Genomic DNA, 12,369 nt, shown 5'->3' with positions numbered 1-12,369 from the left:
ACATGAGATTTGTCTAACGGTCACTTTGCTGGTACGGTATTACAGCTTTATGTCACTATGATTCTGTGGAGAAAAGGTCAAGCAGAGACACACAGCATTATAAATCATGATAAAGCCGTGCGCTCCTGCAAGTCCAGAGCGTTATAGGAGCAGGAGAACGGAAAGGACGGATTCGGCACATAACTGAGCCGAGTGGAGCCTACGGACCTCAAAGAACCCCATAGACTATAATGTGGTCCGTTAGGTTTCCGCTCAGAAGATGATTTTGGAGCGGAGACAAAAGTCCTGCATGCAGGACTTTTGTCTCCGCTCCAAAATCATCTTTGAGCGGAAACCTAACGAACCCCATTACAGTCTATGGGGGTCTATTAGGTCCGTAGGCTCCGCTCGGCTCAGTTATGTGCCGAATCCGTCCTTTCCGTTCTCCTGCTCCTATAACGGAGCAGGAGAACGGAAAGGCTGAACGCTGATGTGAACAAGGCCTTACTTAATGCGGGAGGTGAACGCATTGCACCCGCACTGAATACCGACCCATTCATTTCTATGGGGCTGTTCACATGAGCGGTGATTTTCACGCATCACTTGTGCGTTGCGTGAAAATCGCAGAATGCTCTATATTCTGTGTTTTTCACGCAACGCAGGCCCCATAGAAGTGAATGGGGTTGCGTGAAAATCGCAAGCTTCCGCAAGCAAGTGTGGATGCGGTCCGATTTTCACGCACGGTTGCTAGGAGACGATCGGGATGGAGAACCGATCATTATTATTTTCCCTTATAACATGGTTATAAGGGAAAATAATAGCATTCTGAATACAGAATGCATAGTACAATAGGGCTGGAGGGGTTAAAAAATAATTTAACTCACCTTAATCCACTTGATCGCGGAGCCGGCATCTCCTTCTGTCTTCATCTTAGCTGTGTGGAGGAACAGGACCTGTGGTGACGTCACTCCGGTCATCACATGGTCCATCACATGATCCATCACCATGGTGAAAGATCATGTGATGGATCAGGTGATGACCGGAGTGACGTCACCACAGGTCCTGTTGCTGCACAGCACAGATGAAGACAGAAGAAGGGATGCCAGTTTCGCGATCAAGTGGATTAAGGTGAGTTAAATTATTATTTATTTATTTTTTAACCCCTCCAGCGCTATTGTACTATGCATTCTGTATTCAGAATGCTATTATTTTCCCTTATAACCATGTTATAAGAGAAAATAATACAATCTACAGAACACCGATCCCAAGCCCGAACTTCTGTGAAGAAGTTCGGGTTTGGGTACCAAACATGCGCGATTTTTCTCACGCGAGTGCAAAACGCATTACAATGTTTTGCACTCGCGCGGAAAAATCACGGGTGTTCCCGTAACGCACCCGCACATTTTCCCGCAACGCCCGTGTGAACCCAGCCTTATCTTCTCGGTATAAGGCTACATGCACACGAATGTTGTTTGTTTCCGTGTCTGTTCCGTTTTTTTTGCGGATAGGATGCGGACCCATTCATTTCAATGTGTGCTGTCCGCATCAGTATGTCCGTTCTGTTTGCCCCGCAAAATAAAAAGTGCATGTCCTATTTTTTTTTCTAGTTTGCGGACAAGGATAGGCATTATTACAATGGATCCGCAAAAAAAACGGATGCCATACGGAATGTCATCTGTTTTTTTTGCGGATCCGGAATTTGCGGACCGCAAAACACATACGGTGGTGTGCATGTAGCCTAAGTCACACAAGTAAAAGCTCCTCTTGCTTCCTGCTCGGCTTCACTCTCGGCTGTGTCACCATTGGCTGCCTGTGACATCTGACTGTGATCTACCAATGCTGGATGATGGGAGTGGTGCAGATCTTTTTGTCAGGAAGTGTCAGTAGCACACGCTGGTGAGTATTCAAGGTGTGTTCCAATGGCTGCAGAATGTAGGAAGTTGTAGCGACCCCATAGAATATTGTGCCGGTCTGGTTACGACCTGACGCTGCTGCTGTGTGGCTCAGTGCGCTGCGCCTGTGCTCTGATCTCACGGAGAATAAATAGTATATACAGCATGTGCCAGGATACGTCATTAACCCTTTATGGTTATGCACATGTTGTACTCGACATGATGCCAATGATTCGTTAATAATATCATAATTATTTGATATTTGGAGAAAAAACTAGGGAGAACAGTTATATCAAGTGGTAAACTGCACTTCTGCAGCGCCGGGACATTACCGACATATCGAAGACTACGTTTCCCAGGTGGAGTATAATTGCTTTACATTTACCAAAGAAAAATCCACAGTATTAGGCCTTATGCACACAACCGTATCTGTTTTTGCGGTCATCAGATTGCGGATTCGCGAAGCACAGATACCGGCCGTGTATGTCCTGCATTTTCCCCTTCTGCAAGTCCAGCACTATGTTACAAATGCCTATTCTTGTCCACAAAACATACAAGAATAGGATATTTTCTATATTTTTGCGGAACAGACATACACCATGTGCTGCTCCCATCTTTTTCCACGCCATTGAAATGAATGGATCCATTTCCGAAATGCAAAAAAAATGAGGATCAGATGTGGACCAAAAATACGGTCGTGTGCATTAGGCCTTGGTGTACGACTAGACGGCACAGTTGCGACGAGGATGTACCGTACCAGCTTCAGTGGGCTTTAATTAAACTAATTAGGACCACACTATTTATATAACGGAATTCCTAAGACGGAATGCAAAACAGAAGCCTTAAAGAGGCATTTTGATCCGAGGTCTATGGGCAAGAATAACAGATCCGTCTGGTCACGGGGCTTCCGTTTTGCGAATTCCATTATTTTCGGTTATGAACAGAACCTAAAACAGAAGAGTGAACCTGCCCTTAGTCGGTCTGCATTGTTATTGGTCGCGCGGTACCCGCAATACCGTGGAGCCATTAACAATGCAGACTAAAACTAAACTGTGCAGTCCTGCGGTCAGCGGCCTGTACAGTTGCACGGTGGTCCGCCAGAGTGAAATGCAAAAAAACGGTGCGGATTTTGACAATCTCACAATCAGCCATGTGAACTAGCCCTTAGAGGGGTTTTCCTATCTGGAAATTCATGCCATTAGTATACACAGGATACGCCATCAATGTCACATACAGTAGGCGTGGGTCCCACCTCCCTTTACTGCTGTGTGCGAAGGGATCTTGAGATGGGAGAGGGATCGGTCGTGTGAATTGTGCCTTGTAAGGAATGTTTGATTTGAAATTGTATCGAGGCCTACTAGGTGTAAAGTTCCATACCGTAAGGAAAGCACCTATTGGTTATAGGTCTGCTCTCTGGGAGCCTGACCTCAGTTAGGGTCCATTCACACGTCCGTAGTGTATTGCAGATCTGCAATACACCCGGCCGGCACCCCATAGAACTGCCTATTCTTGTCTGCAATTGCGGGCAAGAATAGAACATGTTCTATTTTTTTCGGGAGAAGCGGACCGGAAGATCGTGGGCTGCACTCCGGAAATGCGGATGCGGACAGCACACTGTGTGCTGTCCGCATCTCTTCCGTCCCCCATAGAGAATGAATGGGTCCGGATCTATTCCGCAACGTTGCAGAACGGATCCGGACCCATTCTACGGACGTGTGAATGGACCCTAAGGAATGTGTACTTACAGCAGAGGACATGTGGAGCCACTCCTTACATCTGTCTTCTCCTACACTTGATGTAGCAGGCTGGTTTTAAATCTGTAAGGAAACAGATGGGCGCACCATAGGGTAATTCTGTGGGTGTATAGTGGTGAACAGAAAGAATTGGCAAGGCTCACCTTGTGTGATTGTGCAGATATAGGCACAACACTATTGTAGGTATTTTCAAACAAGCCTGGACGTCTGGATATGGCAGTCTGCAGCCTCGGGACCACGAGGGATCTTCAAAAGGAGAAGCCTGGAGCCCCCAAGAAAATAGTAGTGCAAGAAAACAAAACACGTCCCACGGTGCGAAATACCGTCAGCCAGTCACCAGGGTCAAGAAGGAATCTTTTATTGCAGCGATACAACGCGTTTCGGGGAATCACTCCCCTTCATCAGGTACAAAAAAGCTGCACAAACTTTGCCTTCTCCTACACTTGTCCTTTTACCTGATCTATGAACTTGTGCAATCTGTGCTTGCCTAGATGACTGGCTCCTGTTCAGACCATATTTGGTAACATCCTGTACAAGGACTACTCGTTACCCGACATTTCCTTTACACGCAGGTTCACCTGAGACCGGACAAGGCACAATGTCAGCACAATGGGACTACATGCCGCAGGAGATTCTTGCACAAATATTCTACTACTTACCCCTCATGGATCGACGGGCTGTTTCCCAGGTGTGCCAGTCCTGGGCAAATGCGGTGGCATCAAACTCTGTCTGGCACTTCACAGAGATCAGGTTAGCACTTGAATTAAATCGATAAATGCATGAAAAGTCAGTTTCAAGGTATTAAAGTTGAAGTTCTTGGGTTCTAAAGCAAAATCTGTAATGCCCCCCAACTATCGGGCATCTTTAATAGTACTGATCTGGTCATGTGAGGCAGAGGGGACTTTTGGGTCACTGAACTCTGAAGGAACTTTTCAGATGGACCATAGTGACTTGTCAAAAGTTTTGATCGGTGGGCGTCTGAGTGATGGGACCCTCACCGACTGTTAGAACAAGGAGAGAGAATCGCTCGCATAGCCAGATGGAAACGAGGCAGGTCCATAGCCATTCCTGACCCCATACATAAGGCTGTTAGCAGATCCTAAGGATCAAGGAAGAGTATGCAGGTAAAGGTAAGTGGAATAGGTGGATAAGTGGTAGGTACTTTTTATGAATGTGATTATCTGACCATATCATACACAACATCATACTGAAACAATGCATACCTGAGGAGTAGCTATATGCTTTGAGGCCTGAACTCAGAAGGGGCCACCTAGGAGGAGGACTAACAGATTTTATTGTCAGAGCCCCACAACAGTATTATACAATGACATTATATACAGTTATATCCACATGATTCACTCAGTCCTATTAGTGTTGTTTAAAAGGTTATTCGTGAGGTATAAATAATATTCACTCTTTTGAAGCTTTGTTTGTATTTTTTCAGTCCTTTTTAAAAAAAAATATAAATAAATCTCTATAATGCATAGTAATCCTGAGAGCGCTGAACTGATTGCTACCCCATGCTGCACAATGTTTCGGGGGTCACTCCCCCTTAATTATGCGTGCTATGCATTATAGCAATTTATTTATATGAAAAATAAAAGGACTGAAAAAATACAGTGAAAATAAAGCTCTCTACAGACCCCTCAGTAGTAATAAAGCCCCCATAGTGCTCTTAGTAGAAATAATGCGGATCCCTCCTATAAAGCCCCCAGTAGTAATAAGAACGCCTAATGTCCCCTGGATTTAAAATGCCGCCACAGTGCCCCCAGTATTTATACTGCCCCCTCCTGTTATAATGCTCGCCCTGAAGAGCCCCAAGTATTTATAATGCCGCCTGCAGTGCCCCCTGTAGTTATATTGCCCCCTACTGTTATAATGCTCGCCTTGAAGAGCCCCCAGTATTTATAATGCTGCCTGCAGTGCCCCCTGTAGTTATATTGCCCCCTACTGTTATAATGCTCGCCTTGAAGAGCCCCAAGTATTTATAATGCCGCCTGCAGTGCCCCTGTAGTTATATTGCCCCCTACTGTTATAATGCTCGCCCTTAAGAGCCCCAAGTATTTATAATGCCGCCTGCAGTGCCCCCTGTAGTTATATCGCCCCCTACTGTTATAATGCTCGCCTTGAAGAGCCCCCAGTATTTATAATGCCGCCTGCAGTGCCCCTGTAGTTATATTGCCCCCTACTGTTATAATGCTCGCCGTGAAGAGCCCCCAGTATTTATAATGCTGCCTGCAGTGACCCCTGTAGTTATATTGCCCCCTACTGTTATAATGCTCACCCTGAAGCGCCCCAATATTTATAATGCTGCCTGCAGTGCCCCCTGTAGTTATATTCTTCTGTTAAGTGTCCTCAGAAATTATAATTCCTCAGCAGCTCCGCCATACAGTCCCATGTAAAATTCCCTCCCTCCGCCATAGTGTCCTATATAAAAACCTAGTACATAACATCAGAGGCCCAGGCCCCGAATGCTTTGAACTAGCAACGCCCCTGATTGAGACCCTATGACGGATCTCAATACCGGAAAATATTAACGCTAGTGTGAAAGTAGCCTTAAGTTTATTTTGAGTATCATATGTATATAGTTTGTGACGAGTTTATGACCAGTATTTATCTGGATTGCTAAATGTGTCTAAGGCCTCTTTCACACTACCGTATTTTTTTTCCGTTTTGCGGTCCGTTTTTTGCGGTCCGTATACGGTCCATATACGGAACCATTCATTTCAATGGTTCCGCAAAAAAAAGGAATGTGTTCCGTATGCATTCCGTTTTTCCTTTCCGTTGAAAGATAGAACATGTCCTATATTTGGCCGCATATCACGTTCCGTGGCTCCATTAAAGTCAATGGGTCTGCAAAAAAAAACGGAACACATACGGAAATGCATCCGTATGTCTTCCGTATCCGTTCCGTTTTTTCTGAACCATCTATTGAAAATGTTATGCCCAGCCCAATTTTTTCTATGTAATTACTGTATACTGTATATGCCATACGGAAAAACGGAAGGGAAAAACGGAACCGAAACGGAAACACAACGGAAACAAAAAACGGATCCGTGAAAAACGGAACGCAAAACACTGAAATACTGTAGTGTGAAAGAGGCCTAAGGCTCCATTCACACGTCCGCAATGTGTTTTGCGGAAACACGGAGACACGGATCCGCAAAACACGGAAAGCGGCAATGTGCATTCCGCATTTTGCGGACCGCACATTGCCGACATAATAGAATATGCCTGTTCTTGTCCGCAATTGTGGACAAGAATAGGACATGTTCTATTTTTTTTGCGGAAACGGAACCACGGATGCGGAAGTGCGGATCCGCAAATGTGGATGCGGACAGCACATTCCGTCCCCATAGAGAATGAATGGGTCCGCACCCTTTCCGCAAAATTGCGGAAAGGATGCGGACCCATTTTGCGGACGTGTGAATGGAGCCTAAATCTGTGATGTAGTTTTAGAAGGTGGTGAAGGGAGGAGGCGGCACAATGTGTCGTAAAAAGCCCTATTTGTGACACAATGGAGGAGATTTATCAGACTGGTGTAAAGTAGAACTGGCTTAGTTGCCCATAGCAACCCATAGCAACCCATAAAGTAGAACTGGCTTAGTTGCCCATAGCAACCAATCAGAATCCACCTTTCATTTTTTACAACTCCTTTGGAAAATGAAAGGTGGAATCTGATTGGTTGCTATGGGCAACTAAGCCAGTTCTACTTTACACCAGTCTGATAAATCTCCTCCATTGTGTCACAAATAGGGCTTTTTATGGCACATTGTGCCGCCTCTTCCCTTCACCACCTTCTAAAACTACATCACAGATTTAGACACATTTAACAATCCAGAAATCCCCCATTGTGCCATAGGGATTTATACTATCAGAATGTTACACTGCTATTTATACCAGCTTGGAGCTGGAATAGTTTTTGTCCAATACATGTGCCAAAATCCAAAGACCATGCCAAAACAAGGTGCAATATAGGACTAGATTGTTGGCACAAAAGTTGTCTAAAAAAAAACTTGGGGGAGATTTATTAAGACTGGTGTTCCCATACCTCAGTCTTGATCTCCCCTGGAGTAAGGTGCACCTGATTTATTAAGTGGCAAATGGCTCTTAATAAATTAGTCGCATCTCTGGCAGTCAGAAACTCAAGTCTATGTCAGCTAGGGGCTGGCGCAGACTTGAGCTACAACCTATGCACGATGTCCCGCCACTTTGTCCCACCCTCTGTTCTCACCACTTCAGAAGTGACGAGAAGTTAAAAAAGTTGCAAAATGATTGCACAGATATGGTGTGCACCATTTGCAACAATATTGGCTTAAATAGCTTCATGAATGTCCGTTTTGTGTCTAGCAGGTCATAAATGAAAAGAAATTACTAACTTTTGCACAAATCCAGACACAGTGACATTGATAGATCTCCACCAGTGTGTTTTTACAATCTTTACAATGAATTCTTCCTAACTGCTTATGTTTCTATCCTGTTTAAGCTGGGTGTCAGATGAAGAACTTCTATCCATAGATGGTCTACAGAATTTTATCGGTCAGATAAGACACTTAAAGATTCTGTTCGACCAATCAAAAGAAACCACCCGGAAAAATGTGACACAATTTCTAATCTGTTTGGCCAAAGAAAGCAAAAAGCTGGAGAGTGTGAACATCGCCTGTTGTGGGGAGAACCCACTTTTCTACTCTGGACTTGAGATTTTGGACAGCATCATGGAGCTGTGTCGGAAAGAAAGTCAAATAGACCTCCACCACGTTGACTTAAGGAAACTGCCCTTTACTCTTAGTGATGGCTTTACAAGACTCATCGCAACCGGGAGTCCAAACCTCCGTAGTTTGTATATCAACAATAGAACATTAGTTTGCAAAGTGACTCCTGACACTCTACTAGAAGTGCTACGAGTATGTCCTAAACTGACCATTCTAGGTGCCTTCTGTTCTAGTCTTTCCGAAGATTTATTTCGAGAACTGATGAAGCCAGAAAGACCACCCTTTCGTCAAATGGATATTTTGTGTGAACGTCTAGACAAGTACACCCTTGCTATTTCTGATGAGGTTTGGGGAGCCCTCTGTCAACGGCACCCATCTCTCTCTGTGGATCTAGAGTTGGACCACACAATCCCAGCTTGGAAAATTCGACGGATCTTCAAGCCGAACATCCCGGTGACCACATTACAACTCAACACTTACAATGAAATGACAAATGATCTGAGCTTTGTAAGTACTCACTATACCCAATCTCTAAGGAAACTTGTCATACAGACAACATCCTCAAGTGCTCTCAACGCAAGTCTTACTCATTTAGCCAGTAAATGTACTGAACTCGAGGAAATTCATTGCTACTGCGTGGTAGGCCCAAACGTTCTTCAAGCTTTTGTGAAGAACTGTCCACGTCTGAAGAAGTACACCCTTAAAGTTGATAAAGAAAAACATCCTTGGAAGGCAACCTATCACCAGCCGGCATTAAAAACACCTAAGGACTAGTGTAAGGGACCGTATTACACTACCAAATTTTCTTGCTGATAACAAGCGCCAATCGATGATATAGCAAAACGCTTTACATGGTCCTATATCTCACCGAATGATTATTATGCCATTACTCATTAGTACAGTTTCATTATTATCGACACCACATCCCTGTTCACATCGGGTGATGTGCTGCCGATGACATTTATGCCGGCATAAAAGATGCGATCAACAACAAATGAGTATTTGCTCATTTGTCAGCTGATACTGAGTGTTTACATGGGACAATGTGTCATTTTTCATTTGCACTATTATTGATAAATACCCCCATCCCCCCCAGTAAGTCACACAATGGGTCTCCTTTATCAAAACTAATGTAGACAAAACCTAGGGGGAGATTTATCAAAAGGGGTGCAAAGGAAAACTGGCTTAGTTGTCTATAGCAACCAATAAGATTCCACCTTTCATTTCTCAGAGCTCCTTTGGAAAATGAAAGCGGGAATCTGATTGGTAACTATGGGCAACTATGCCAGTTTTCCTTAGTACCAGTTTTGATAAATTTCTCTCCCAGTTTCGATAACGTTTCAATAAAGGAGGCCCAATGTATGCAACTGTAAATTATCAGTGAGAACTTTCAGTGGGAACAGACTATAATGTTGTTTAATGGTAGTGCAATCACAAGTGAAACAGTATACAAGCGAGGAGGACTCCACCAAAACGCCGCCATAGACTACCACAGATTATACCGCTACACCTCACCGCCACTGCTGGGATATTTATTTAGAATTGTCAATAGGGGGCACTCTGCTTAGGAAGGGCAGGCTACTGGTTATTACATCACTATTAGGGCTCATTTACACGACCGTATTAATGAGTCCGCATCCGTTCCACAATTTTGTGGAATGGGTGCGGACCCATTCATTTCAATGGGGCTGCAAAAGATGCGGACAGCACACAATGTGTTGTCTGCATCCGTTGTTCCGTTCCGCAGCCCCGCAAATAATATTATAGAGCATGTCTTATTCTTGTCCGCAATCACGGACAAGAATAGGCATTTATATAATAGGCTGCCCATTCCGTTCCGCAAATTGTGGAACGCACACGGACGACATCTGTGTTTTGCAGATCTGCAATTTTCGGACCACAACACATGGCGCGGCTGTGTGAATGTGCCCTTGAAGGAAGTCTGTCACTAGGAAATTCACTATTAAACCAGGTAAAGCACCTTCTAGGGCTAGTTCAGCTGAATGTAATGATTAGAGATGAGCGAATTTTTTTTAATTTCGATTCGGCCGGTTCGCCGAATTTTTTGAAAAAATTTGGTTCGATCTAAATTTATTTGCGGCGAATAGCATTAAAAAACGTCTATTTCCTGGCTGCAGAGAGCCTTTATAGTGGTGTAGAACACTGTGCCTTGCAGTAACACGCATAGGGAGTCTGTTGTGGTAGTGAAATAATACTGTGAGTCAGTATGACATGCAGATGACAGGCGTCTCTCTTAGAATCACTGCACACTTCACTAATTTGGGCAGTCACGGGGCCAAAACTGACCAAATAACTCAAGTATGAACTCAGCCGTACAGGTCGATGTTAGCGCCAAGAAGAAGCGCACTCCTTTTACACCGTCATCAGCTGATTCCACATAGATGTCTACAGAACCTGTTCTAGTAAACACTTATACAAGTAGAGCCCCCCGGACAGAGTGGAGAGGGTGTCAGCAGTAAGTTTGTGTTGACGTCACAGATTATTTTTCCCTTCCTCTGATCCGTCAGAACAATAACCCCCAAAAAACGGATCCTGTCTGTTGAGCATCCGCCTTCACTCAGTCAGCATTTGGTCAGTAATCCATCAGTATTGCTAATGCCAAAAAAATCTAATAAATAAATTAAAAGGAAATTAAAACACCCCAAGTCTGTAATTTTCTCACTTCACCACACAACCGCAAATACTTTTTTTGTGCCACTAATAAATGCAAAAAAGGGCTTTAGAACATATAACTGCACCGCCGAACGGTAAATATAATTTTCTTTTTTCCACTTAAACACTCCACAAAAGGCTTTAGAACATAGAACTGCACCGCACAAGGGCAAATAAGACGTAGAAATATTTCCTTGTAATAAACCCTGTTAATGCCTGTATCAAACAGCACTTGCACCCTAATAACAAGAACGGTTTGCTGGAATTACGGAGCTGTATAATGGCAATTTGTTTCCCCAGTCAAGGTGTAGTAGGATTGTTCCCATTACCCAGGCTGTAACCTCCCCTATTGAACCCTGTTCTACATAAATGCTGTGGAATGATTACTCCCCATCCTTTCCCTACACCGTGAATAATCTTTCCCTGCACTTGTAAATCGTTTTTTTTTTAGCACAATGAAGTTTTTTCTAGCACTGTCCCTAGCGCCTGCTGACGTCTCTCCCCGCACTAAGTACACTGGTAAATGGCAGAATCTAATTTGGCTGATGTTATTTATAGGGCTGTGACATCACAGGGCTGGCTGCTGATTGGCTGCATGCATGGCATTATAGGTGATCCCGCCTTCCCAGAGTTCCGTTCTCCATGTCCTCACACGTGCAGCAGCCATTTTAGGAAAAAATGTGATTCGTTACCACGAAGCGTGAGGAAATTCGGATTCGGTGCGAATTGAATAATTCCTGAAATTCGCATCAAATTCCACTTCGTCAACTTAGATTCGCTCATCTCTAGTAATGATACCTTTCACTTAGAGATCCGTTTCTTCATTCTGGAGAAAAAGTACATATGTAAGTTAGCAGTTAAGTGCACTGAGGGCGGGCCAAAGCCACTGACTGTGTGCACTGACTCCTTCTGTTTTCTCCTTCAGCCCCTTCCTCTTCTTCTTGATTGATGGGGTCCGGTTCCTGCATAGTCAACCAAGAAGGAGAGGAAAGGGCAAGCAGGGAACGCAGAAGGACCAAAAGTGCACAGAGTGGCTTGGCCTCACCTTCAGTGCACTTAAAGGGAATGTACTATCAGAAAATGACCTTTTGTTTAAATAACGGTTTTATGATAATCATATTTTAAAATAATTTTGAGTGATGTTGTTTTTAATTTTCCATGTCAATATCTATATTTAAACAAAAACCATACAATCCTTCAGTTTTCGCACTGGCCAGTAAGCTTAATAATTGGCGCTACATCTTGATCTGTACAGATCACTTTACTGCAGTTATCTGCTTATCATTACAAACAGGATTAGAATGTTTTGGATCCACTCCTGTTTTTCTTTTGACAACCTTCTCAGGTTGTTCAATGTGT

At 43.9% G+C, this 12,369-nt stretch overlaps 1 protein-coding gene across 2 annotated transcripts; it reads left to right on the top strand.

Moving 5' to 3' along the window:
* Positions 1-1,855: 1,855 nt before the first annotated feature.
* LOC120980121 (F-box/LRR-repeat protein 8-like) lies at positions 1,856-9,309 on the top strand. Of its 2 annotated transcripts, none has more exons than XM_040409005.1 (3): positions 1,856-1,875; positions 4,198-4,375; positions 8,112-9,309. In XM_040409005.1, exons 2-3 carry the CDS (start codon positions 4,224-4,226, stop codon positions 9,109-9,111), a joined length of 1,152 nt encoding a protein of 383 aa, XP_040264939.1. In that variant the 5' UTR covers positions 1,856-1,875; positions 4,198-4,223; the 3' UTR covers positions 9,112-9,309. The 2 variants fall into 2 exon arrangements, with proteins under 2 accessions (XP_040264939.1, XP_040264938.1); XM_040409004.1 differs by lacking the exon at positions 1,856-1,875 and adding an exon at positions 2,042-2,230.
* The last annotated feature ends 3,060 nt before the right edge of the window (positions 9,310-12,369 follow it).

Source organism: Bufo bufo, chromosome 10, assembly GCF_905171765.1.
Source record: "Bufo bufo chromosome 10, aBufBuf1.1, whole genome shotgun sequence".
Lineage (NCBI taxonomy): Eukaryota > Metazoa > Chordata > Amphibia > Anura > Bufonidae > Bufo > Bufo bufo.
The sequence above is the reverse complement of the archived record's forward strand: the minus strand, read 5'-3'. Positions and strand labels throughout refer to the sequence as shown.

Excerpts from the sequence above, each read along its gene's own strand:
- LOC120980121 (XM_040409005.1), top strand. The coding sequence starts at position 4,224 with ATGTCAGCACAATGGGACTACATGCCGCAGGAGATTCTTGCACAAATA. Across the intron at positions 4,376-8,111 it reads TGGCACTTCACAGAGATCAG|CTGGGTGTCAGATGAAGAAC; the intron begins GTTAGCACTTGA and ends ATCCTGTTTAAG.